Genomic DNA, 27,836 nt, shown 5'->3' with positions numbered 1-27,836 from the left:
ATGGTGAAGTATATTGGTATAAAAAAGGATCTAAAATGAAAGGCATGAGAAATGAGTTTCTGAATCTATGTGCTACTTCAGAAAAGAGCTTCTTATAGAGCAAGTTCCCAAGAATTTGCTATATTCTCTTTCTGTATCTTGGAAAACGACAGTCTAGGAGAAAAAACTAAAAGAAAAACATCACCTAGAAATTCAGAGCTGCTTGAATGACTGTACCAAGGAATACTAATTAATAATATATTAATTTTTTTAAGTCTTGGCATATGAAGTCTTAGTCCCATTCAACAATTTTTTAAGAGAGCTGAATGAAGATTCAGAAGACATGTTTCAGATGACAAAGTTGGGAAAGATATTGAAGGGAAGAATAAGGACTTTAAAAAGATCTCATGAGATTAGAGTGATGGGCTGAACTGATCAAATGAAATCTAATAGGTTTAAATGTAAAGTCCTGAACTTCGGTTCAAAGAATCATTTATACAACTCCAGGTTAAAAGGGATCTGAATTAAGAATGAATTTCAAGGAAAAAAAATCATGCTTAAATGTTTTAACTGACTGTAAGTTCAGTATGTATTAACACTGTGATTTGCCTACCTAAAATTAATGCTATCTTAGATTACATTAACACAAGAATGGCATTTAAACAAGGCAGAGTGGGTGATAGTTACAACTGTAATCCATGCTGGTCAAACCCCATCTGCAACTGAGCATATTGTACTTAATTCTGGGAACCACATTTTAAGAGAGATTTTGAAAAATTGAAGCACAGAATATAGAAAATAACTAAGACTGGTATCACCACAAATCCATGTCACATGAAGATTGCTAGAGGAGCAAAGGCTTATTAGCCTGGGAAAAGGAAAATTTGGGAAAGACATGATAACTATCTCTAACTACTTGAAGGCATAAACATATATATTTTTTGTGCTAAAACCATTTTAATGTAATTATACATATCTGACAAATCCAAGAAAAAAGGTTTATGCATATATAATATATATCTTTTCCATTTAACATCTGCAAGCATAAAGACAATGATCTGTTTCAATTCATCAGGGTCAGAGCAATTGACCAATGTCTTTGTGTGTTTGTTTACTGATAGCTTTGCCATCAGTAAGTTATTAACAGATGAGATAGTATCCTCTTGTTTCTCTGATCTCTGGCTCTCATTTTTATTTTCCATTCAGTGAAAGTCTGTTGTAAAAAGTTTCAGTGCAGTTCACCTCTAGCCAAAGGCAATCTTTTTAGATTCAGTTGCTCTGAATTGTGCTTATAATTATAATATAGAGGACAGAATTGTGCCCAGGTGTGGAAATTTGAAGAATGTTGATTTTTGTTCCATATAAAGAACTTTCAAACAATTAGAACTATAACAAAAATTGAGTGAGCAGTCTCATGTTACCGCTCCTCATTAAAGAAATTACTTTAAGCCCAGGATATGTGATCATCCAGCAGAAGCATTATGTAGGGGATCTTTGTATGGGTTGGCTTAAATGACCTCTAACACCTCTTTTTCAATATAAGATTTTATTTAGGCACCTAAAAGTTTTCTGGTAAATAACCAGCATGAAAGAAAAAAATGGAAAAAATGGAAAACATAAAAGGAAAAGCTAGTTTCTTTCAATAGAAAAAAAGAATCAGAGAAGGTAAAACTTGGCTTCTCTGTAATGTATCTTACATAATATATAGAGCACTTTTTATTTTAAAAAAACCTTTCTCTTTGAGATGGGCAAATAAAAAATAGAAGGTTTAGATTTGATAAATTATAAAGTTAAAGAAATAACTAAGGTCTTTAAACTTCCATTCATGCTCACCATCCAAAATGTTCTCTGCTCCTAGAACAAACGGCACCACAAAAATCAGTTGAAAAGTAACAAAACAATATTCCTTTGTACTGGTAAGTAAAATTTATTTGGCGTTCTTTCTGGAAAATGACTGTTAAATGGAAAATCTTGCTTGATAACATATAGTTGTTTTATTACATTAAGATGTGTCATCTCCTGTGATTTAGGGAGAAGACATAATTTTTGCTTAATTTTTTTTCTTCAATTATAATCTCTGCCTAAAGATTCATCTATTTGGAATGCACTCCCTCCTCACCTCTGCCTCTTAAACCTCCCAGCTTCCTTCAGGGCTCAGCTTAGGAGTCGCCTTTTGTTCAAAGCTTCTCTGCTCCTCCAGGTTGCTAGTCCCTTGCCTCTCTCCAATTATAATTTATTTTGTACATAAATAATCATATACATATACATGTATGTACACACAGATTCATACATAGATATTATACATATATGTGTTATCTTCCAAAGAACTCTAAGTTCTTTGAAGTCAAAGACTATTTGACTTTTCCCCTTAGTATCCCTAGTGAGCATCAGAGTCCTTGGCACATAGTAGGTACTAATAAATTCTTGTGATTATCTCTTTAATACTTGTCAATTCTACAAAGCCATCCCACATTAATTGCCCTAGGTAAATTTCTATACAATTGTCCTACCCAATGCCTCCTCCATCCTCTCCCTGCCCCTAGATTAAGTATTAAAGGTATAAGACAGACTTGAGAATTTGGTTCATTGATGCTTTTTAATACAGTAGAAATGTGTATAATGTATATAACATATATACTTACTTTCTGCCTTTGAATCAAGGCAGGAGAGTGGTAAGGGCCAGGCAATGGGGGTTAAGTGACTTGCTCAGGGTCTGAGGTCAAATTTGAACCCAGGACTTCCCAACTCCAGCCTGGATCTCTATCCACTGAGCCAGCTAGATGTTCCTAAATGCATTTTTTAAATGAAGAGAACTTGCTCCAAATATTACAACCCACACATGAATCATTTCATTTCCTGTCACATTCTTTTGTAGTTCTTTGGTCAGAAATTTAGAACCAGATTATTTTATATTTGCTTTTTCTATTGTGAACTTAATCATTAACACCAACATGTCAATAATGTGAGTGAATGCATGATTGCAGGTTAGAAGAGAGCTTTTACTGAAAGAGAAAACCATTTGCTTTATATTTTCTAGTTAAGGCATCTTATGAAGGATAACCTATTTAGCAATTTCAAAAGTGAGAACAGTCTTAATGTTTAAATTCTTCTGCTTAGCAGAGGGAAAGATATATTGACTTGTATCTTGCCCTCACTGTACTCATTCATTCATCATATAAATTCAGGGGTTCTCGAGGAAGGCCAAAGGAAACTGATAGGGCAGTTTTCCTGAAATACAACTTTTATTGGATTTTTTTTCAGATCTGCTGCTGGGGCTAAGTTATTTATTAGCTATTGAAACTATGATTATTAAATCAAGTATATTGCAACATAAAAAGGGTAAAATTGATATCTTTGTAGAAAGAATTTATAAGCTTGTTAAGATGAAAGAAAGTGAACTTTAAAAAAGTTTTTATGGACTTAACTTACTGCCATATACAAAGCTATCAGTAAAAGTACAACCACTTCTCTAAAGATTTTCACAGGTTTTTTCCCCTCACAAAGCTATAATTGTACCAAGATTGACTGCAAATAGCACCAGAAAAATGGGTTGAAGAATAACAAAGCTGAACCAATTAAATGGACATATTTCTCTGTGCTGGTGATCATCAAATTTCTTTGGAGTTCTTTCTGGGAAATGACCATGGTTGGTTTGATTTTGTTGATGTGCTTTCCTCTATACATAATAAATGGACTGTGTTTATTATGAAAGTAAGAAGTAAATTTAAATCAATTTTGTTTTGATTTTATTAATCATTGACTATGTTCTTAGTATTGCTTACAAGTATTTACTTACAAGGCATTGTACTAAACACTTGGAATACAAATGCAAGCAGAAAGACAGTCCCTGTCTTCAAAGAAGTTACATTTTAATGGGCAGGAAGAGGGGGAAATTCCTTAGAAAAGGGAACTGAAAGGGGTTGCAGAGGTACTTTTTTCTGCAAGAGGTTTTTGAGAATTTTCTATTATCTCTTACAAATGGCATCCAAGTGTTACAGAACCCAGACTGAAATTTATTCTAATACCAATCAGTATTAATTCATGTTTAGTTTTCATTCATTTAATTTAAGAAACATGTATTAGTCACCAATTATGGACAAGGCACTATGTCCGCATAGTGAGAACAAATTTTATTAACTCAATGAGAGAATAGGAATACATTTGTCAACTTCACAAAACTGATTTTTGTTTTAAGCCTTCTTTCTGAGATGAGTTGTTTTGAATAAGTTTTTTCCTACAAGTAATATTTCAATAAGAGAAGCACTAGTGAATTGTGATTTAATAAACAACATGCATGTCATAAATAGCTGATAAGGGGTTAAGTGATTCAGTGGATACAGAACCAGTCTCAAATATGGCCCCAGATGATTCTTAATTATATTACCCTGGGCATGTCACTTAACCCCAATTGCTTGGCTCTTACTGCTCCTCTGCCTTGGAACCAATATTTAATATTGATTCTAAGTCAGAAGATAAGAGGTTATTTTAAACTGATAAGCATATGTGGACCCTCTGATAGGACAAATCACCAATGAAACTATTTCACCAATAGTTTATGTAATAAACTATCAATCATATTATGTGATAATCAACTTAGGAACACCTATAGCTAGAACTACTATAGGGAACTCACAGGAGACCGTAACCATTGGTCTGCTGATGGGCTATAACTAGGTCAGACCCCTGCATTTGAGACTGAAGCAAACCATGTTCTTTTAGAGGCAATACTGATTGATGAAGACTTGCCAAATGACCACGTTGGGGACAGAGACACTTGGCGAGGTAGACAGGCAACGTTCACGGACCTCCAAGAAGCAGTTGGTGCTTTGTTCCTAGAAAGACTGATGTTTGTATTGTTTGGTGTCAATAAATGAAGTAATCAATCTAGTGTGATTGCATACATTGAGACATGTATAAGTGGCTTTTCTGTTGCTTTAGTTGGCACATGGAAATTAGCTGTAGTATTCAGCCTGTCTTACAGCTAAGTACTTGGCACACCATGATCAAGTTTCTAATCTAATGGGGAGATGAGACAGGAGATATATAAGCACAATACAAAGTGTAATGTGTTCAAGTGAAAGCAGAGGTTCAGACAAAGTACTAGGTCTGTGACTAGAGTCTAAGGTTCTGCTGACACACACATACACACACACACACACACACACACACACACACACACACACACACACTCATCCCCTCATATTTCTAGACTTGTCTTAAGCTTTTTTTTACAGGACCTGCTATTTAGACCTGGCTCCTCTCTCAATCAAGAGAATACTGTCTTGCCTTCTGAGAGAACCCCAGGGCTGCAAGATAAGAGGAGAACAGACATCAAAGAATGCAGAAGAAGATAATTCACCACAACTCCCATGCTCACTGCTATTTGATCTCTCTGCTTTCTAAGCCTAAAAATCTCCTGCAGCAGCAGGGAGGGGAGCCCCTTTTATATTTTCTATGAGAATTGATTCTCTCCCTAAGTTCGAAATTGAGAATTGACTACAAAAGAATGCAGAAGGCTATGGCAATGTCAAGAGAGAGATGAAATTTCCTCTTGGACCCTCTTCTTCTCCAGAGGACCTGATCTAATGTTCTCCTAGCCCTTTCCTGCTCGTGTCCAGGATCTCCTTGACAAATGTAATGAGGACACGTATACTGATAAGCCTCTGCCATATTTTCAGTCAGCAATGTTGTTTGGCTTTTGAGTCAAAAGAGGCTAGATTCCACAGGACAAAATGCAATAAATACAGATGACACCCAGAGATCCTTCACCATCTGCAAAAGCTTTGCTTGCAAGGATTATCGACCACGTCATCTCCTACCTAATGACATGGGAGATTTGGGGGTTCCCACCCTTTAGCTCCCTAGAGCAACAGGGCAAGAGTATGTTTTGTTTTTTAGAAATATTCTGATGGAGCATAGGATTTGATTTAATATGGGATGCTCCACAAGGAAACACAAAAGAAATGGAAGACAAAGCTTCTGCTTTCATGGAGTTTATAATCTAGTTAGAAGTAGATTTAGGAACATACACAAGAGAGGATATAAATATATATGAATTACTATAATGCTGATAGTAGATCTGAGTGGTAGGGGAACAAAGATAGTGTGTATACATGGGGGAAGTCAAAGAAAGGGAATGTCTAATACTGTAAGCTCTTTGGCTCTGACATTAACTTCTTTTTTTTTTTAACCCCTTACCTTCCATCTTGGATTGGTTTCAAGGCAGAAGAGTGGTAAGGGCTAAGGCAATGGGGGTTAAGTGACTTGACCAGGGACACACAGCTGGGAAGTGTCTGAATCCAGATTTGAACCCAAGATCTCCCATCTCTAGGCCTGACTTTCAGTCTACTGAGCTACCCAGATGCCCCCTGTCAGTTATTCTTAATACTGAGGACAAAGTATGTATACAGGAGTTCAGATTCTTGATTTTAGTAAAATGAATTTCTCAAAAAATAAGAATTTCCTTTTGACATGTGGAATTGGCTGCATCTCCTAGAGAGAAAAGGACTTAATAAGTTTCCTACTTAGGAGAAGAAGGCAAAGAAAAAGACATTTTGATCCCCAACCTTTGCCCTACCTATTGGTTGCAAGAGGGCAAAGGATGAGTAGAAATATCCAGACTTGTTAGCCTGCCCTAAATCAGGAAAATTGATTAAGGATAAGCCCTCCTGCATGACGCGTGGCTAGATTTCAATGCATTGAAAAAGAGACACAAATGACAACCTGGGAAATATGGAGGCAATGACCTTCAGAAATGTGTCTCTGTAGCTTGCAAATGAAATATGTGCTGTAGGAATATCATTTAATGAAAAAGAGTGTTCATCTTCATTTTAGGAAAGTAGTAAACTGCCCACCCTTCACTTTCCTTTTGGGTCCTGTAAATTCTCCTCAAAACTACTTCTATCAGTAATACCTGAAAAGTTCTCCAGCTGCTCTGGGAATGATTCCCATTTCATGGTCAGCTTCTGATGGTGAAATAGCATCACTTTCTGAATGCGGTCCCAGCATGGTGTAGCTCTTTCCACTCCCTGTCTGTCCATAAGTCATAATACAAACATTATATCTACAAAACAAAAGCATTGTTGGGTTTTTTAGTTTGCTTTCAGCTTCCTCCATAAATACCTACATTTTTAGATTGGTCATTTGGGAAAGGGAAAACAAGGGCAATGGATAAATTGTTATTGCTTCCACCACCACCACCACCACCCCTTAATGATTAGTTTTATTAGAGTTTAGAGTTTATCATGGATACTGATGCGACATGGAAATAGTAATGGTTTTTGAAACACTCTCCCCACATGAATCAAATATTTCAATGAATCCAGATAACACTTTTGCTGTCCCTTCACTGCAAAACAAGTAAGCCAACAGACCCACCTTCCCCAGAATAATGGCATTTTGTATTTTTCATTGCTGTGATGAATCTGACAGCTTCAACAGAAAAAATGGAGCTGGAGACTGATGATATTTTAGATTTTCATTTTGGCTATGGGCCAAGTAAGCCTTAGCATTGATCTCTAAACTTTTTCCAATTTACAAGCCTAGCTAATATATGTCAAACGACCTAATGTCATGTTGTGTTATGCTATGCTATGTTACGTCATGTCATATCACACTATGACGTGGTCTGTTATAGAGGCAGCACAGTATAGCAGATAGAGAGCTGGCCCAAAAGCCAGGAAGACCTGTGCCGCTGGGTAAATCACTCCATTTTTCTGTCCATGAGGTAAATTGCTAGGATTGTAAATTACAGAAGTTGGTAGAAGACAGAAATGCCTCATTCCAGTCAATTGACAAGCATTTATTAAGTACCTACCATGTTGTAGGCACTATCCCAGGTGCTGAGAATCAAAGATCAAAAACAAAGCCAGTCCCTGTGCTCAAAGACTTTAAGTACTATTTGGGAAGACCCTAAATCGTGTGTGTGTGTGTGTGTGTGTGTGTGTGTGTGTGTGTGTGTGTGTGTGTGTGTGTGTAGAGGGGAGGGGGTGGAGTTGGAAATAAGAGCCCCAGTCATTTCAAAATATCTTCATGGACTAACAATGTAGAAATCTCTCAATCACCTATTAGTCTCCTAGTGGAAAGTATGGAGAAATAAAACAGCCAATTATGTAAGATTACTGTCAACAACTATTTGTTGTCTTTGGATAAGAGGACCTGTGATGATGATGATGATGCATGCTATCCACCTCCAGACAGAGAGAAGATAGACACAAGCTACAAAAACATGCCTTTCTGGACATAGTCACTATTGTTGAATGCAGCTGACTATGAGCTGATCTTCCTCCAATTCCAGAGCTACAAATTGCCCGAGGACTATGAAATTGGTTAAAAGAGGACCCAGCCCCTAGAACCCTTTGTTCTGAAGAGATGTTGCCACATCCCAGCCTTCCCAGACTCTGGCTAGCATCTAAAGCTCCTTATTGCTATTCCTCCCGAGCCTCCTGAGACTTCTCTATGGATTTTTGGGTTTTATACAAAACAACTTATATAACAGCTTTGAGAAGCTGAGCCTTCTATGTGACTCCCTTCCTGTTGAGATATAGTAAAACCCTGTTTTTCTTGCCCTTCATGGGCATTCTCTCATCCTAGTGTTAAGAGATACCCCAGATAACCATCCCCTGGTCTCCATTAAAGAGCTATATTATTGCTACTTTGGTAGTTCTCTTTAATTCAAGTTGACTCTGTTAGGATTCATTTTGTTTGACTTTGCTTATTTGTTACAGAGTTCTTGTTAGGGTTTTTTTCTTCCTCTTGGTTAATTGGGGTAGGAAATTAGCAATAGTATTACCAAAAAAAAAGAGGATCATTATAATATTTTTTAAAACCTTTACCTTCCATCTTAGAATTAGGGTGTTGGTTCTAAGGCAGAATAGTAGTAAGGGCTAGGCAATGGAGGTTAAGTGACTTGCCCAGGGTTACACAACTAGAAAGTATCTATGGTCAGATTTGAACCTAGGACTTCCCATCTCTGGGCCTGACTCTAAATCCACTGAGCCACCCAGCTGCCCCCTTTTGTAATATTTTAAATTCACAAAAGAAACCATAAGTAAGGAAGAAAGAAAAATAGACAAGCAAGATAATTTTGAAAGCAATGTTTAGAACTTATTGTATGCTTTTTTTTAAGTAAAGAGTATGAAATAGCAACTATACATATTGAATCCTCTTTCTGGGTTCTGCTCTGTATAGGGGAATGCTCTCTTTTTTGTTGTTGAAATTTCAAAATTTAAAATATTTTAAAAAATAAAATGAGAGGGTATCTTTAAAACTTCTAAGGTCAAGGCAGCTAGGTGGCTCAGTAAATAGAGAGCCAGGTCTAGAGTTGGGAATTCAAAACTGGATTCAAATATGGTCTCAGATAATTCTTAGCTATGTGAACCTGTGCAAGTCACTTAATCGAAACTGCCTAGCCCTTAACACTCTTCTGCCTTGAAATTAATACTTAGTTGTTGATTCTCAGATGGAAGATAAAGGTTTAAAAAAAATAAAACAAAACAAAAAACCCTCCAAGGTCTCTCCCAACTCTAAATCTAGAATCTTATGACATGTTTTACAGTTTTGCTAGAAAATCATTTGAGAAACTCTTACTCTCTTACATGTATGCTATGTATATTTCATTGGTTCTTCTTCCCTTGCTTGGTGTTTTGGGGTTACTTGAATATATTTATTGATTTAGAGCAACCTCTTTAGGGAATTCATTACTACATTAATTGGGACTGAGCTATATTTCAGATGAAGCAATTAGATGGAGAAGTGCAATGGCTTACCCAGGGTCAGAAATCTAAGAACCAAAACCCAAATCCACCAGACTTGTAGGGATCAAGTCTGTACTACAACCCACTGTGTCTAAAATAAGCAAACCAAAGTGTTACTTTTTCACAAGAATTGACTGTATCACTATTGAATGTCAGAGTTTGCTCTTAAGAAATCTGGCTATCCTTTTGATCCCACCATACCACTGCTGGGTTTATACCCCAAATAGATAATAAGGAAAAAGACTTGTACAAAAATATTTATAGCCACACTCTTAGTGGTGGCAAAAAATTGGAAAATGAGGGGATGCCCTTCAATTGGGGAATGGTTGAACAAATTGTGGTATATGATGGTGATGAAATATTATTGTGCTCAAAGGAATAATGAACTGGAGGAATTCCATGGGAACTGGAATGAGCTCTAGGAATTGATGCAGAGAGAAAGGAGCAGAACCAGGAGAACACTGTACTCAGAGATGGATACACTGTGGCACAATTGAATGTAATGGACTTCTCTACTAGCAGCAATGCAATGATCCAGGACAATTCTGTGGGATTTATGAGAAAGAATGCTATCCACATTGTATAATTGAAAATCTGTTACCCTAAAAGAGAACTACATTTCCCAGGAGCCCACTGACTTCCTGTCATTATGTACTTCCTGTAGACAGAGGATATTAGATGGGGACTTGGAGAGTCCCACCCTCTCTGGCATCTTAGCTCAATGGTGGTGAATGGGATTTTCAACAGGCTGATCAGCCATGGGCATATGGTCTTTATTTTGTATCCTCTTTTATTCCTTTATTTTTAATGACCATTAATCAATTTCTTAAAATGTAATATTTTTATTATTGAGATTTAATTTAAATTTTTACAACATTCACAGAAAACTGCAGGAATAGAAACAGAAGAAAAACATTTCCTTGATCATATGGTTCAATGGGGATATGATTGGGGATATTGACTCTAAATGATCACTCTATTGCAAATATTAATAATATGGAAATAGGTCTTGATCAATGATACATGTAAAACCCAGTTGAATTGCTCATTGGTTATGGGAGGAGGGAAGAAAGAAAGGATGGAAAGAATATGAATCATGTAACCATGGAAAAATATTCTAAATTAATTAATTAAATGTTTAAAAAATAAATCTGTCTACCCAGTACATATGTGCATCCCACTCTGAGAATGTCTACAAATTTTATTTTTATTTAAAAATATTCTTAGAAATCATATACTGACAGCTCAGCAAATACCAGTATTAACCACAATTTCTAATGCTTGTTAGAGCATTTACATTTTTCTAACAATAATACATGGTTTCTATGTTCAGAGCAACTGGTATTTACCAACAGTTTTAAATAGCACCTTTCTTTTCCAGTACTGTCATTTACTAGCTGTGTGACTTGTGAGTGTGCTGTTCTGAGCCTTAGTTTCCTAATCTGTGAAACAGATATAATAATATATGAACTCAATATCAATTGGAATTGTTCTGAGGTTCACATGAGCTCTTATATATTTAAAGCACTGATGAGATTACTATTTCTGTAATAAGCTTCACTAGGTTCATGGACTTTTAAAACTAAAAGATACCATGGAGATCATATAACTTCATTCTTGCCATTTTATAGAGTCAAAAACTGAGATTCCAAGAAATGAAATGTCATTGACCTGAAATGGTTTGAAGAAATCTTGCCTCAAAGGACCACATGTATGAGGAGAACTCTTTAAGTTCCTTCTAGTTCTATTATCCTGATTTCCCTTGATATAGAGTATATGTACCATCAATAGGGAGAAAAAATAGATGTTTAATATTTTGGAGTTTAGGATATAAAATAATGATTCTTTGTACTGGTGATCCTTCGAGAAATTTAAAATTCCCTACCCACACTAATTTACTTACTTGGGGCCATACCCATCAAACTACCAAAAAACTTTTTATTGAATAAGGAAAAACAATAACAAAGTTTATTTGGAAGAACAAAAGATCAAGAATATCAAGGGAAATAATGAAAAAAAAATGCAAAGGAAGCACCAGATCTTAAACTGTACTATAAAGCAGTGATCATCAAAACCATATGCTACTGGCTAAGAGACAAGAAGGGAGGATCAGTGGAAGAGACTTGGGGTAAGTGACCTCAGTAAGACAGTCTATGATAAACCCAAAGATCCCAGCTTTGGGGGAAAAAAATCCACTATTTTGACAAAAACTGCTGGGAAAATTGGAAAACAGTATGGGAAAGATTAGGTTTAGATCAACATCTCACACCCTATACCAAGATAAACTCAGAATGGGTGAATGACTTGAACATAAAGAAGCAAACAATAAGTAAATTAGGTGAACACAGAATAGTATATATGTCAGATCTTTGGGAAAGGAAAGATTTTAAAACCAAGCAAGAGTTAGAAAAAATTACAAAATGCAAAATAAATAATTTTGATTACATTAAATTAAAAAGTTTTTGTACAAACAAAACCAATGCAGACAAAATTAGAAGGGAAGCAACAAATTGGGAAACAATCTTTATAACAAAAAACTCTGACAAAGGTCTAATCACTCAAATTTATAAGGAACTAAATCAGTTGTACAAAAAATCAGGGGGACATGAATAGGCAATTTTCAGATAAAGAAATCAAAACTATTAATAAGCACATGAAAAAAATGTTCTAAATCTCTTATAATCAGAGAAATGCAAATCAAAACTATTCTGTGGTACCACCTCACACCCAGCAGATTGGCTTACATGACAGCAAACAAAAGTAATGAATGTTGGAAGGGATGTGGCAAAATTGGGACATTAATTCATTGCTGGTAGAGTTGTGAATTGATCCAACCATTCTGAAGGGCAATTTGGAACTATGCCCAAAGGGCGATAAAAGACTGTCTGTACTTTGAGTCAGCCATAGTACTGCTGGGTTTGTACCCCAAAGAGATAATATGGAAAAAGACTTGTACAAGAATATTTATAGCTGAGCTCTTTGTGGTGGCAAAAAATTGGAAAATGAGGGGATGCCCTTCAATAGGGGAATGGCTGAACAAATTGTGGTGTATGTTGGTGATGGAATACTATTGTGCTCAAAGGAACAATGAACTGCAGGAATTCCATGTGAACTGGAATGATCTCCAGGAATTGATGCAGAGTGAGAGAAGCAGAACCAAGAGAACATTGTACACAGAGACAGATACACTATGGTAAATTCAAAAGTAATGGATTTCTCTACTAGTAACAATGCAATGATCCAGAACTATTCCGAGGGAATATGAGAAAGAACACTATCCACATCCAGAGAAAGAACTGTGGGGGAAAAAAACACAGAAGAAAAACAACCACTTGATCACATGGGTCAGTGGGGCTATGACTGGGATAGTGGACTCTAAAAGATCACCCTAGTGCAAATACTAATAATAAGGAAATGGGTCTTGGTCGATGGCACCTGTTAAACCCAGCAGAATTGTGCATCATATATAAGAGGGGGTGGGGGGGAGTGAGCGAAGGAACATGTGACTTATTCAAAATCATCTAATTAAATACAATTAAAAAAAGAAATTTAAAATTCACAATTGGGTTTGTAATTTGAAAAAAGTTTAGAAATCAATGCTAAGATTTTCTTGATCCATAGACTATATGAATATCTAAAATATCACTGGGTCAACCTGGCAGGCTTATTATAACAATGAAAAACTGTCATTCTGAGGTTTGCTTGTTTGTTTGTTCTGAGATGAATGATACAGACTGAAATGGTGAATGTACCATTTGGAATAATTGAAACCTCTGATTCACATGAGAAGAGTGTTCCAAAATCCATTAGCAATTCCATGCAGCATTAATCTCCAGGATAAACTCTCACTTCCAGTGAAAAGAAATCATTAAGAAGGAAAAATCAATGACAATTCATCTGTTACTCTTTTCCTCCAAATGACAAGTTTAAAGATGTAGCTATCCATGGAAAATGGGGAGGAAAACCATATATGTGACCAATAAAAAAACAAACATCTTTGTCCTTCCTTCCCTATGCCCATCTATCTGCATTCTTTTGGCTTTTGAAATAGTATCCACAAGAGATCATCAGCATTCAAATATTTCTAATAGGGATGTTTCAGACTACTTTGGAGTTCGTGATAAAAAGGAAGCCCCATGGGGAGAACTGGGAGCTCAAAATAATGTCATCTGTTTCAAATTTGTAATGAAAAAGCAACTCTGAGACAGATGGCTTCAAGACAAGTCTTTCTTTCTTTTTTCTAGAATCTGCTTCTGCTTAAATGATGGCTGATGATGGTTTTCAATACAAGAATATATCTTAAATGAATGTGGAAATCCCAGTATTTAGGAAGAAAAGGCCAAACAGAAGCTCAAGACATAATGAAAAGATTACTTTGTGCTGGCCATCCTTATTGATTCTGCATGTTTGTGGTATGATATGCCATGTTGGGTTATGCTGTGTTGAGTCATGACATGTGTCATATCATGTCATATCACATTATGTCATGTTGTGTTCTAGAGGCAGTATAGTAAAATAGATAAAGAACTGGTCTTGAAGCCAAGAAGACCTAAGTTCAAGTCCTGCCTGAAACAATGACTGACTGTGTGACTGAGAAAATCACTTATCTTCACTGTCCATAAGACTTATAGGTAAATTCTCATAAGACTATAAGAACAACTTTTCTATCAACATTGATGGAGATTTTCCTTACTTGAGATTTCCCTATATCAGTGAAATCACAAGTCTATATTATATTATATTATATTATATTATATTATATTATATTATATTATATTATATTATATTATATTATATTATATTATATTATATTATATTATATTATATTATATTATATTATATTATATTATATTATATTATATTATATTATATTATATTATATTATATTATATTATATTATATTATATTATATTATATTATATTATATTATGTTATGTTATGTTATGTTATGTTATGTTATATTATGTTATGTTATGTTATATATGTTATGTTATAATGTTGTTACATTAATTATATTGTTATATTGTTTTTATATTATGGTATGGTATGGTATATCATGCCATGTCATGTTATTATTATATTATATTTTATGTTATCTTGTATTGTATTATTATGATATGTTGGGTTTTGATATGTTATATTGTTCTGTATTATTTATATGTAATTGTGTGTTGTTTTATATTTATATGTTCTGAGGGACAATATGGCAAAATGGATAGAAAGCCATATATCAAAAAGACTTGAATTTAAGTCTTGCCTCTGACCCATACTTATTGTGTGACCCTGGGCAAATCACTCTCTCTTAGTGCCCCAGACAATTCTCTAAGACTATAAGTCACAGAACAACTATTCCCTCTGAATTGGTAGAGGGAGTTTCCTCACCAGGAGATGCTCCACCCTGGGAATACCAATGAAATCACAAGTATAATCTAAAAAATATTTTCGCCTGTATCTTATGAAAGGTTACAATATATGTTCTTCAAGTGTTTAGTATGCTGTTGATACACATAAAGCCTTTAATAAAAGGCTCTATTTTATTGCTGCTGATTGCACATAAATTTTCATTTGATAATTCTAAATATAAATACTCTTTTGAAAATTCAATAGAATCTGCAAAATAGAATTTATACAGTCATACAAAACTGAAGTGGAACATCTATGTCTCTTGTGTATCTATTAAGTGAATGAGAACAGTTTATAAATTATTGCTCAATCAATTTTCTTTCCTTCATGACTGACTCATAACCCACTGGGCTGTATGAGATGAGAATCAGGCCAGATTTCCCTACCACAGAGCAGTGAAATGCTCCCTTTGAAGTGAACAGGAGCTGTCTGTGATGAACAGGAGACTGATTCCCAGAGGGAAACCTTCCCTTTTGAAGCAAATGTTATTAACAGATTGTTCCTATTATTTATATATGTGTGTGTTATGTACATGCGTATGTACATATATATATATATATATATATATAAGTCCTTTAATATAAAATAAATAAATACAGGAGAGAAGAGCAGATGGCATCACAGAAATGGCCATCATGATCCTTCTTATTGTGGTAAACAGTACAATTCCGAACTTAAGTCCTAAATAACCCACTGCAATATTCACTATCTAACCCAGTTACAAAACTCTTTGGTCAGCATATTCATCTATGCTCCATGTATGAGAAATGTTTCAGATGTATTTCATCTACCAATTTTTGTTTAAAAACAAACAAAAACTCTGTTAATATAGGTATAGCCTATGTAATCCATTGTGTTCACTGGTTCTTTGAAATGTCAGGTGAAATAATATTACAGGGGGCCAGTTCCATTAGAATGTTGTTCTAAAAGATGACTGGCTCGATGGCATTACAGATAGGGTTTCACATCTTTATGGGGGTTATAAAATAATGATATAATTTGGGGAAATGATATTAATCTGGGCAAACTTTTTTCTGGATATGCTTAAATTATTACATGATAAAACTGTAATTGTATTTTCCATAGTATAGGCAGATATTCCTAAAAATCATTTTAAAAATTAAGTGTGAATCTCAGTACTGAGATTCTTAACTTACCCATCTAAAAGAGATGTAATCAGGGGACGCACATCTCCAAATACTATAGTCTGAGACTCCAGAGGACTGTAAACTCTGACAAGAAAAAGAAGAAACAACATATTAATGGAAGAAAAAATATAGATCTACTTTAGCAACACAAACTTAAGACTGAAGGGGAAAAAATTACTGGCATTTTTTCCTCTGACCAGTGCCATTTGAACTATTCAACAGTATTAAAATTCAGTGTTCTTTCAAAGTTAAAGAGAAATGAAGTTTGCAGCTTTAACAGAGGCCAAGGAACAAAGAATAAGGGTGTGACTATTTCTTCCTATCCCCTTAGACCAAAATACATAATAGAATAGAGGGAGAAAGATACCTCTTACAAAGCTTTTTAAAAAATTGCCTGCTTGCCAGCTGGTTCAAATTAAGTTATGTCAACAAGCAGATTTAAAGGGCCTACTATGCACTAGACAACTAGATGGTATGGTGAACAGAACATTGGGCCTGGAATCAAGAAGACTCACTCATTTTCTTGAATTCAAATATGACCTCAGACATTAGCTGTGTGACCCTGAACAAATCGTTTAAGCCTGTTTGCCTCAGTTTTGTCATCTGTAAAGTGAGCTGGAGAAGGAAATGGCAAAGTTTTCCAGTAGCTTTACCAAGAAACCCCAAAATTAGGTCATAAAAAATATGCCAGATACTGTGTTGCCTGTTACAGCAACAATTACAATTCTTTCTACTAGAAAATGTAAACATTCTATCCCAAACAATAGTTCAATATAAGCATTTGTTCTTTGGGGATCAGATGGATGTATTAAAAGTTTGTCCCCCTAAGTCAGATAAGTAGATCTTTAATTCACACTTCAGGTACCTCATGGCTAACTGTGGTTTTAATACTAAGGTCAGCTTGGAGATTTCATCCAGCGAGCACCATTCATTGCCCAATCAGAGGCACAGAATGTTTCCAAACAATAAAATTAACCCCAAGGGACAACTTGTGAAAGCCCTATATTGTCAACACCAATGGATTCTCTCCTTAGTCAAATGTTGCTTTGATTTCAGGATTTCATAGAGTTTCCTGAAATCTGAATTTTTACTTTAACTGGAGCTGAACTTTTTCCAAGACTTCTGTTATAATACACCATTTCCTACACTCCAGTGGCATTACATCTGGAGATTAGGAAGTCCTTAGGAAATTGTCCTACTAGGCAGGTTGACATTTTCTCTAGCCTCATTTTCCTCATCAATAAAATGAGAAGGGAGAATTAAATGGATCTCAGAGAGCCAGCCAACTTTAACATTCTGGGATCAGGGATGCAAAATGAAGAAAGGGATGGAAAGACTTCTTCTCTGCATTCCATTAATCTCCAGCAACACATAGACTAGTCTGCACCGGTAATGAGGGAGTCACGCCAAAGGCAGGCAGCCACAATGGTAAAAGCAAACCAACAACATCTTCACCATCCATAAAACAAAGAATCCCCCAATGAGCACATACAGCAAAAGCTCCCAAACTAAACTGACATGGGTTAATTAAAAACTAATTAATCTGTATTTACTGAACACTCAGTATGTATAGAATAATATACCAGAAAACAAAATATGAGTAAAGAAGAAAGAAAATATGGTCAGACTACAGATCTCCATATCCTTTCCTTTTCTGAAAGTACAAGCTATGACCATCACCCTCAGCTCATCCTTGTTCATATTGTTGTCAGCCTCTAGTTCAGTTTTCTTTTTTTCCAATGATGTCTGTGCCTTGTGCACAGTCTTCCTCTCCATTTCAACCTAGACACTATAATCCTTGAAATATCTACATTCCTGCTGACAACTCTGACAACATAACCACACAATTCCATCATCTGAGAAGCAATGTGGTTTCAATGGATAAGAAAACTGAATTTGGGAAGTTATGTGAGACCTGGGTTCAAATTCTACTTCCAATATCTACATCAGACAAATCACTTAATGTGCCTGAGCTTCAATTTCCTCAGCCATAAAAGGGGAAAATAATAGCAGCTATCTCACAGCATCATTTTGAGTATCAAATGAGATAATATATGGAAAGTACAATGTAAATGTCAGCTATGACAATAATAATTATCTCCTCAATGCTGAAGAGCTTCCTTGATCTTCCTACAGCCATACAGTAACATAGGTCAAACTAGATTACAAGAATTTTACCAGCTCCAAGACCTAGAACTTTGAAATACCATTCTCCAGACACAAGTCCTTAATGGGGCTCAGACCCTGAGTCCTCTCCTTGTGTGCCTTCTCTCTCTGTATTCTCTCTTTTTAAAATCATATTCCCGGTATAACTTCAACCACTACTGTTATGTTGGTAACTTTCCCATTTTTATCCTCAGTCCTGACTTCTCTTCTTAGCATCAGACTCATATCACTTACTTCCTAGATGCCTCCCCTACATGTCCCAGAAGGACCTTCAATTAAAAACTAGTTCATTATAGGGAAGGAGGAAGTTTCAGACATTAATTTGTTTGAAAAGATCTAAGAGCTTTATGGATTCCTGTTCAATAAGAGTCAACAGTTGTGATATGACAACCAAGCTAATCTGATTTAGGGCTGTTTTAGAAGTGGTATTGTGCCTATGAATTAGAAGTGAGAAACTGGCATTGGTTGGGTTACATTTAGATTCTTGTCTTCTGTTCTTGACACCATTTTTTTGGAAAGACATTGATAAATTGGAGGGCATCCAGAGGAGAGCAAACAAGAAGGTAGAGAGCCTTTAGTTCAAGTCTTATGAGGATCAAGTGAAGAAGAAGAATTGACTATCTAATAATAATGGATAAGAATTCTCCTAAAAAAAACTAAAGGTGGCTTCCAAATCAAGGAGAGAATCAAACGAAAACATGTCTCTTGATGTACATCAATGGCATTAAACAACACGGCTATAATAAAAATGCTTCAATGTGAACAATATGTAATTATATTATCTGTATTCATTTCTTATAGAGTCATTGAGTTGTTTGGTCCTTCCTAGTTTATGTGGAGTCTTCTACTTGGGTGAGGTTTTAATTTCCTAGCCCAAGATATTCCCTTTTTAATTCTTCCCTACAGTTCTTGTATTAACATATAATTTCATTTTTTAGCTCTTGTTTCCTTTCTTCCAGATACTCTTTTCTCTTAATGCCAAGCCCTGTTTTCTCTGATAATCTGCTTGCAGATATTATTGAGTTTCACTATTCCTTTGGGTTTACTCCTCGGACATCTCTTGACTCATCATTTCTTTATATAGTTTAGTGTTTTCTTGTATTTACTTGTATCCACAGGCTTGTTTCCTAATTTGGCATTTTTTGCCAAGACTAGATTCCACTATATTCTTAAATTTTTGAATAGTCAAGTCCTATTTTGTCCTAACTTTTACTACTTATGTTTTTTGCCTCTCCCAATATGCCTATGGTTAGAGGATAGATTGGATATGTTGGGTAAGAGTGAGTGAAAATTTGAGGATGGCTCTGGGTAGTAAGTGTGGGACATTGCTAGTGCTTCCAACAGTAATAGAGAAAATCAGAACAGTGGAGAGTTTGAGGGAAAAGATAATGACCTCTGCTTTAAACTCAATGCCTTTCAGATGCCTAGAGGACATCCATTTTGAGATGACCAATAGGCAATTAGTGAAATAAGGCTGGAAATCACAAGAAAAGTTACACATTAGATAAGTAGATCTGGGAATTATCTGATTAGAGATAATAACTGAAACCACTGGGGCTAATGAGATCACAGAGAAAAATAATACAGTGGAAGAAAAGAGCCCAGTGCAGCATTTTGGGGAACACCCATATTTAATGGGCATCACCTGGATAAAACTCTATCAGTGAAGCCTGAGAAGTCAGACAAGTAGAGAGAACCAGAAAAGAACAATGTCACAAAAAACCTTTGGAAGAGACTATTTAGAAGAAGAGGATCATTGACATGCCAAAGGCTTTAGAGAGGACAAGAACAATTGAGAAAAGGCCATTGGATTTGGCAAAATAAGTCACCATTGGAAACTTTGGAGAAAAGGTTTTCATTTGAATGATAAAATCAGAAGTCAGACTGTAAAAAAGAATGAGAGAAAAGGGAGGCACCAATTATAGATGACTTTCTCAAGGAGTTTAACCTTGAAAGGGAGAAAAGAGAAAAGATAACTAGCAAAGGGTTGTCAGAGCAAATAATGGTTTGTAGACCTGGACATACTGATAGGCAGCAGGGAAGAAGACAGTAGACAGGAAGGGACGGAGATTAACAGAATGGGGATGATAGAAGGAGCAATCTGCTTGAGAAGACACAATGGGATAGGACTAAATACCTAGATAGAAGTATTTGCCTTAGCATGGAGAAGGGCTACCTTATCATGTTTAGATAGGGGTGAAGGAGAAATAATAGCAGAAAACCTCTGAGTAATGTGAGATGAGGAGGAGAGAAGGTACCTGCCTCTTATAATCCTTATCTTCTTTTAAGGCTTAAATCATATGCTACTTCTTCTATGAAACCATTCCTTATTTCTCCCAGTTCTTAGTATTTTATCTTTCCTAAATTTTTCACATTATGCCTGTTTGTGTACATGCTCGATCTCCCCAGTAGTATATAAGCTCTTCACTATTCATTTTTTTCTTTTAATCTTCAGTGCCTGGTACGCACTAGGCTCTTAATATTTGAGTTGACCAGCACTCCTTTGTTACTAATGATTTCCTACTTGGATCTCACAAAGCACTTTGATTTATAACTCTGTGATGAATTTATTATATGACTATGTATTATACATTTAGCTATGTTTGTGTCCTAATCCCTCTATCATACTGTGAGTTCTATGAAGACAGGGATAGTGCCATGTATAAATGTTACTCCTTGGGCAGTGCTTTATACAGAGAAGACTCTACATTAATGCTCACTTTTTGTGGCTACCATAATATTTGGTTTAGAGCACTGACTCAGGGTTCACAGGAACTGTTTTCAAATTCTACTGTTGACCTTCACTACCCTGTATAACCTTGGCCAAATAACCTCTCTGTTCCTCAATTTCCTAATCAGAAAAATAAGAGTTGACTAACTGTCCTCTGAAATCTCTTCCAGCTCTGAATCTATGATCCCATTGCCAACTTCATATTGTTATCAACCAAAATTACTTCATTTTTAAAATCATGAGAAAAGAATAGCTGGTTTCTAATGATGTACTTTGCTCTTTTAAAATATCTGTCTGAAGGGGGCAGCTGGGTAGCTCAGTAGATTGAAAGCCAGGCCTAGAGATGGGAGGTCCTAGGTTCAAATTTGGCCTCAGATCCTTCCCAGCTGTGTGACCCTGGGCAAGTTAGACCCCCATTGCCTAGCCCTTACCCTTCTTCTACCTTGGAATCAATACATAGTATTGATTCCAAGATGGAAGGTATGGTTTTAAAATTTTAAATATATATATATATATATATATATATACACACATATATATATGTGTGTGTGTGTGTGTGTGTGTGTGTGTATATATATATATATATATATATATGGAGAATGGAATAATCCCTCTGAAAGCAATTTATGGCAAGGAAAAGGTTTGAATAATAAAACTAACCTTTCCAAGTTATTTTCTCATTTGAATGTCAAGAGAAAGTCCAATACCCTTTGGGGTTATTTCATGACTAAAGACCCTCTAGATTACAATCAGGAATGAGTATGGGGGTTGTTTGTGTATAAAATTACAGGGACAAGGCATGAAAATCATTATCCACACTGAGGAATTTGACATCTAAAGGTAGCAAAGTCCCTGAGGAAAGTTGCTTTCATGATGTCTCCTGCTCTCTTGGCTGACCTTTCCCCAGAGCCTGATTTAGTCTCGCTCTCAGTTTTGACCCAAGTCATGTATCTTAAGCATCCAGAACAACACAAACGAGTTCACTCCTGAAGTAGAAAGCTGAATTCAAACAGAGTAGGATGCTGTGGTGTATCTGCGAAGTTCCCAGCACTATCAATAGAAAATCATGGAATTAGAGAATCAGAGAATGTTGGAGTTGGAAAGGACTTTAGGGTTCAGGCAATCCTATCTCTTCATTTTTTTTTTCCAAATAAGAAAACTGAAACCCTGAGAAGTTAGATTGCTTGCCTGAGGTTACGGAGCCAGTTGGTGGAAATCTTAGGACTCGAAATGATAACCTAGAGAGTTAAAGAGGTGTTCATGGAGCCCCTTAATCTGCTTTTTCTCAAGGAAAGCCAGCCCTGACCATGACATAAGTACAAATTTTACATACTTTTAAAAAAATCCTTACCTTCTGTCTATGTATTGATTGTAAGTCAAAAGAGCAATAAAGGCTAGGCATTGGGGGTTAACTGAGTTACCCACACAGCAAGAAGTACCTGAGGCCATATTGAAACCCAGGACTTCCTGCCTCTACACCTGGCTCTCAATCCAAAGAGCCAGATAACTGCTTCCTTATCCCATACTTTCTACACATTTCTCTCTGCTCCATATACTTGCTAGAAACTAAAACCGTATCAGTGTATGATGGCAAAGAATTACATTCAGAATGTGATGTAACAGGAGCCTCCCCAGTGGAAAATGTTTAACAATGGGTATGCTTAACAATTAGTAACAACTATCTTTCTGGGGGGAAAGGCACTACTGATACATGTTTAAGCTTAATCTACATTATTAACATTTTCTCCATAACTTTCTTAAGTCTAGACAATCAAAATAATAATTCAAGTTCTGATTTGTAGTGTTTGCTGATTACTAAACGACCACCTCACCAAATTTGCCATGCCAAGCCCTATTTTTGTTTTAAATATTTAAAAATTGATGCTTTCAATTTCTACTATCTTGTTGGGATTTCTCATAATAATGATTTTTTTAAAAAATCTGAGGAATAAATGCTCATATAGACAATTTAATAATCAGCTTTCGCAAATAAATTTATGCTGTCTTTAGCAAATCCTTTAGTATCCCATACCCCTACTTCATTAATGGCAATAAGGACTGACTAAATTTATTTGAGTTAACCAATCAGAGGTGAATTAGATGTGAGGAGACCTTCGACATTTCTACTGAGTCAATCAAAGGCATTTTGACAAGGCATTTTAAAAAACCTAATCAATTTAAGAGTGAAGACCATCAGGTAAGTGAAATAACATAAGTGTGGTAGACAAGTATGTTTTGCATGATAATATGGATAGCCTGACCAATTTGCTTACTATCTCTGAGAGGGGGAAAAGGAAGGGAGGAAGTGAGGGAGACAATCCGAATCTGATAATTTCAGAAAATGTATGTTGAAAATTATTACATGTATTTGAGGAAACAAAATATCTTTTTTAAGTGTGTTATGATTGGCTGATAGGAGAAGAGATAAGCCTGTCTCATTCCTCCAAATCAGAGGATCAGGGAATTTAGACATATTGCTGTCCTGGTAGCATCCTTGGCATAGCAGTAATTCGCATAGTATCTACATCTGAAACCAAATTAGATACACTGAGAAAAAGCAACTTCAAGACTCTGTAAGGAACAAAGCAGAAAGCTGCAACATACCTAAAGATTATTTCATGAATATTCTTTAAAGGGAGGAAAAAAAAAACCTTACAGCAATAGAAGCTATTACTCCTACTTACTATGAAATGTACTTTATAAGCTTGAGCCCACTTCCCTTGGACTTTGAATGTTCTGATGGGAGAACAGACTTTGAATGTTTAGGCCAACTATTTTTAGAATACTGTCTTAATAAATATCCTTTTCTAAGAGCTAATTAAATCTAGGTGATTAATTAATATCAGTTGATAATCATTGCGGGGGAAGCATACCAATGGAAGCTAGTGATCTTTGGTATCAAAAGAATATGTCCCAATCCCTCAGAGTTCATCTAAGGCCTTGGGGGGATAAAATAGTTGTTCAGCTTGTCAGTAGAAGCTGGGGTTGGGAGAGGAGCTCCAGAGCCTGGGATACACACATGAACAAAAATTAAGTCCCCTCCAAATTGTTTCAGTGAATGGGAAGGAGGAAAAGGCACTTAGGTCTGGTTTTTCTTTTCATTCTTTGGCAGTACAACAGTGATTAACTGGAACACTTGGAGAATGGGTCATTCAGCTTAAGTGAATTATCTGGTTAATGAAAAATACTTTTTGTCTCAGTAATTATCTTTGGAAAGCTTTCTAAAATGAATTAGTCCACTTTTCTGAGTGGGAAAATACAGCATAGTCAGCATAGTTCTATCTTGAGGAAAGGGAAGATATAAAAATGTTTTTTGCCCTTCCAATATTTGGAACAGTATCTAATATGGAGTAGGAGCTTAATTTTTTTAACTTAATTATTCTGTCAACTTTGTTTTTTATTAGAAATAAGGATTAAGTGTATACCTTTTATATCATTAGTATTGAGAAAGTCCAGATAAGGGAACTTCTTTTACCCATACAAATACAACTGATGGTTTTAGAAAGTTGTCTAGAGAGTTTAAGTGCCCAAAATCCCATAGCCAGGCTTTGTCAAAGCAACACTTGAACCCAAGTCTTTAAGGCTAGTTCTCTATCTACTATATCACATTGCCTCTCTGAAAACATACTCTTCAAGATTCCATTTTATTTCGAAATAAATTACCGAAGGTCTGTTTTTCTACCATTTTTCTCTTTGTCTTAAAAGTTGAAAGAACAGAATAAATTCTAGCTAACTGAATGACCTGGTTAGCCACTAGTAATCAGCATTTATTTTGGGTTTTTTTAAAACATCATCCTCGTCAATAACAAATATCTAGAATTACCAAATTCATGGCAGCTAGATGCTTGCTTATTTTACTACAATACTTGAGGTAGTTTCCATTTTATTCTGTCAGATTTTCTCCTTAGATACTGTAGGAGAAAGGGGTTTAATCTTTTTTAAAGATATTTTATTTTCCCAATTACATGTAGTAACAATTTTCAACATATATTCTTCAAAATTTTAAGATCCAAAGAGTCTCTCTCCCTCCCTCCCTTTAAGAGAGATTTATTCAGTGTGTGTATATAGAAAGTTGGATTACAAGTAGAGATCTGTTAGTGAGGATGACCTCATGGGAAAGAAAATAAGCTCTGGAATCAGAAAAATCTAACTTCAAATTCTGACCCAGACCCTTAACAAGCTATGTGTCCACGGGCAAATCACGTAAGCTCTGTTTGCCTCAGTTTCTAAATCTGTAAAATGAGAAAAATACTAGCACTTACTTCCCAGGGTTGTTGTGAGAATAAATCTGACAATATTCAAAAATTCATTTTGTAAACCTTAATGTGCTTTATTAGCACTGGTTATTATTAATGCAGATTCCTAAACAATGGTGCTGAGAACAATTCATCCTTCAAATATATAAAACACACAAAGCCAAACAGAATTCAGGTTCACAAATTTAGGGCTAGAAAGTACCTTTAGGCTATTGAGACCAATTCCATCATTTTATAGTTGAGGAGCCTGAGGCTAGGCAGCCCAGAGTCACCTACCTAGTTTTTGAGGCAGAATTTGAGCTCAGGTCTTCGTGACTCCATTTCTATCATATTCTACCTACTGTACCTCCTAGTTGCCCCTAATATCCCTCAAACCACAGTCACTAAAAAATAGCTATTACCATTGATTTTGATAGCATTCTTTCTAAGAGCCAACTTTCCATTGACAGTAGGTCTCCTATGTTAACATTAATTGCATTCCTGAATATTAGATATCATACTTTTCCTTCTGATTCATTGATAAACTCTTTTTAAGAATAAAATGCTGAAAGCTGGAATTTTCTCTCTGAAGAGAAATCAAACATTTTGACATTTATTAGATCCATAAAAAGTTGCTAAAAAAAATAAACAGTGTTTGGAGTTCATAAGAACCATATGCTCCAGTGTTTATGAAAATGAGTTGTGACTAAATACTGAAAAAACATTGCCTTGAAGCAGCATTCTTATGTGGCTTTTTATTTTAACTCTTTGCCTCCTCACTGAGAATTACTTTGGAGTCATGGCGTCTCTGGGACACTTTAAAGAGGAGTTCCACCTGGACTTCCCTTCTTTATTCAGGCAACATCCCGCTGCTGCTTCTCCTGATCCCTCCAATCTAAGAGTCTCATTTATACTGGACATCGTATTGTGTGATACACAGAGCAAAGGTTGATTTGCCCTAGAAAGATGGTGGTCTTGGCTCTGTTATTGATCCTGGATCATTTGACTTTTCTGAGTCTTATTCCTTCACAGAGGAATGCTCTATAGTTAGAAATGGGAGGCTTAAATGAATAAGTCTTAGAAGGAACTTGCAGCAATTGAAAGCACCAGGATCCCTCTTACCTATCTATCTAGGCTCCCTAGTTAGCCACCAACAACTTAAGCCATTAACTTGTGATATACTTTGCTAGACAAAGCAACCCATAAGACAGCTAGGTAGGCAAGGTAAGTAGAAATGAAAGCAGCTGATTTAACTAAGCATTGGGCCCCAAGAAGGTACTTTTTTGGAAGCTCACATTTTCTTAGCTATTTCTATTTAATTCTTACTGTAAAATATTAAGGCAGATTGAGTAATAAGCAAACATTAAGTTGCAACTCCTTGACCCTTTGCCCATTCCTAGCATGGCTTGAGAAAAGATGTTCCTTCATCATGTTTTGTATGTCTTGGACCCCTGTGGCAGGCTGGTAAAACCCATGATGCACTCCCAATCAGAATGATTTTATGTGAATGAAATAAAGTATATTATCATTATAAAGGAAAGCAAATTCAGTCATTCATTAAATTATCTAGTAAATACCTACTATGTACGATACAGTGGGCTAAGCTTTGGGAGTAAAAACAAAGGTAAAAGACCTACAGGGGCTCATGATCTAAAAGTTGAAATAAATACAATTAAATAAAAATCTGATCTTTTCCTATCTAAATTCATGGACTCTAGAAATGACTCACTGGATCCCTTGGGGATCTATGAACACCAGGTTAAGAACTCCTGCTCTCTGGCCTCTAGAGGTGTCCCCTGAACAGATTAGGGAGACTAAAAGTTGGTCTGGACAACTAAGAGTACACAGGAGTTGATTGATACCCCCCAAAATCAATCACTAACTGAAGAGATACACAATGGAAATTCTAAGGCATGACAAAATATGGCATCAAAATGATTTGGGGTTAAATTGATTTCCTTGGGATTCTCTAAGACTTCTCTCCACCTTGAAGCTTTAGGTCCAAAGTTACCTGAGAAGTATCACTTACTAGTTTCATGACCTTGAATTGTAAAATGACTAGATGGGCGCCAGTATCCCTTCTGGCACAAAAATGCTAGAGTTCTATGACATGTGGCTAGTTGTCTATACATGAGGAAATTTTAGTAGCTTTGAGGGCCTTTTTTAATATCAGCTCATCTACAGTGAGAAAAGAGGTGGCTGGTTCACTAAACAGCATCTAACTTCAACAAATATTTATTAAGTGCATAATGAATGTGCCCTGTTGGTGGACACTGAGAAGACAAAAGATGAAAAGTAGTCTTTGCCCTAAAATTGCTCGAAGAGAGAGAGAGAGACAGAGAGACAAAGTCAAAGAGAAACACAGAAACATAGAGAATGGTATGAAGGAAAATACCCAGGAAAGAGCTCCACATAAAGA

General features: G+C 35.8%; 1 protein-coding gene across 1 annotated transcript in view; it reads right to left on the bottom strand.

The window, feature by feature from the left end:
- Positions 1–27,836, bottom strand: part of KIF25 (kinesin family member 25) — a 134,388-nt gene that overhangs the window by 16,049 nt on the left and 90,503 nt on the right. Inside the window, exons 9-10 of the mRNA XM_007484911.3 lie at positions 16,295–16,369; positions 6,893–7,042 (exon numbers count right to left, since the gene is read on the bottom strand). Of these exons, the coding sequence (XP_007484973.2) occupies positions 6,893–7,042; positions 16,295–16,369 (225 nt within the window). The remainder of the gene's footprint in view (positions 1–6,892; positions 7,043–16,294; positions 16,370–27,836) is intronic.

This window comes from Monodelphis domestica, chromosome 2 (genome assembly GCF_027887165.1).
Source record: "Monodelphis domestica isolate mMonDom1 chromosome 2, mMonDom1.pri, whole genome shotgun sequence".
Lineage (NCBI taxonomy): Eukaryota > Metazoa > Chordata > Mammalia > Didelphimorphia > Didelphidae > Monodelphis > Monodelphis domestica.
Note: the sequence above shows the minus strand (reverse complement) of the source record. Positions and strands in the feature narration are given on the sequence as shown.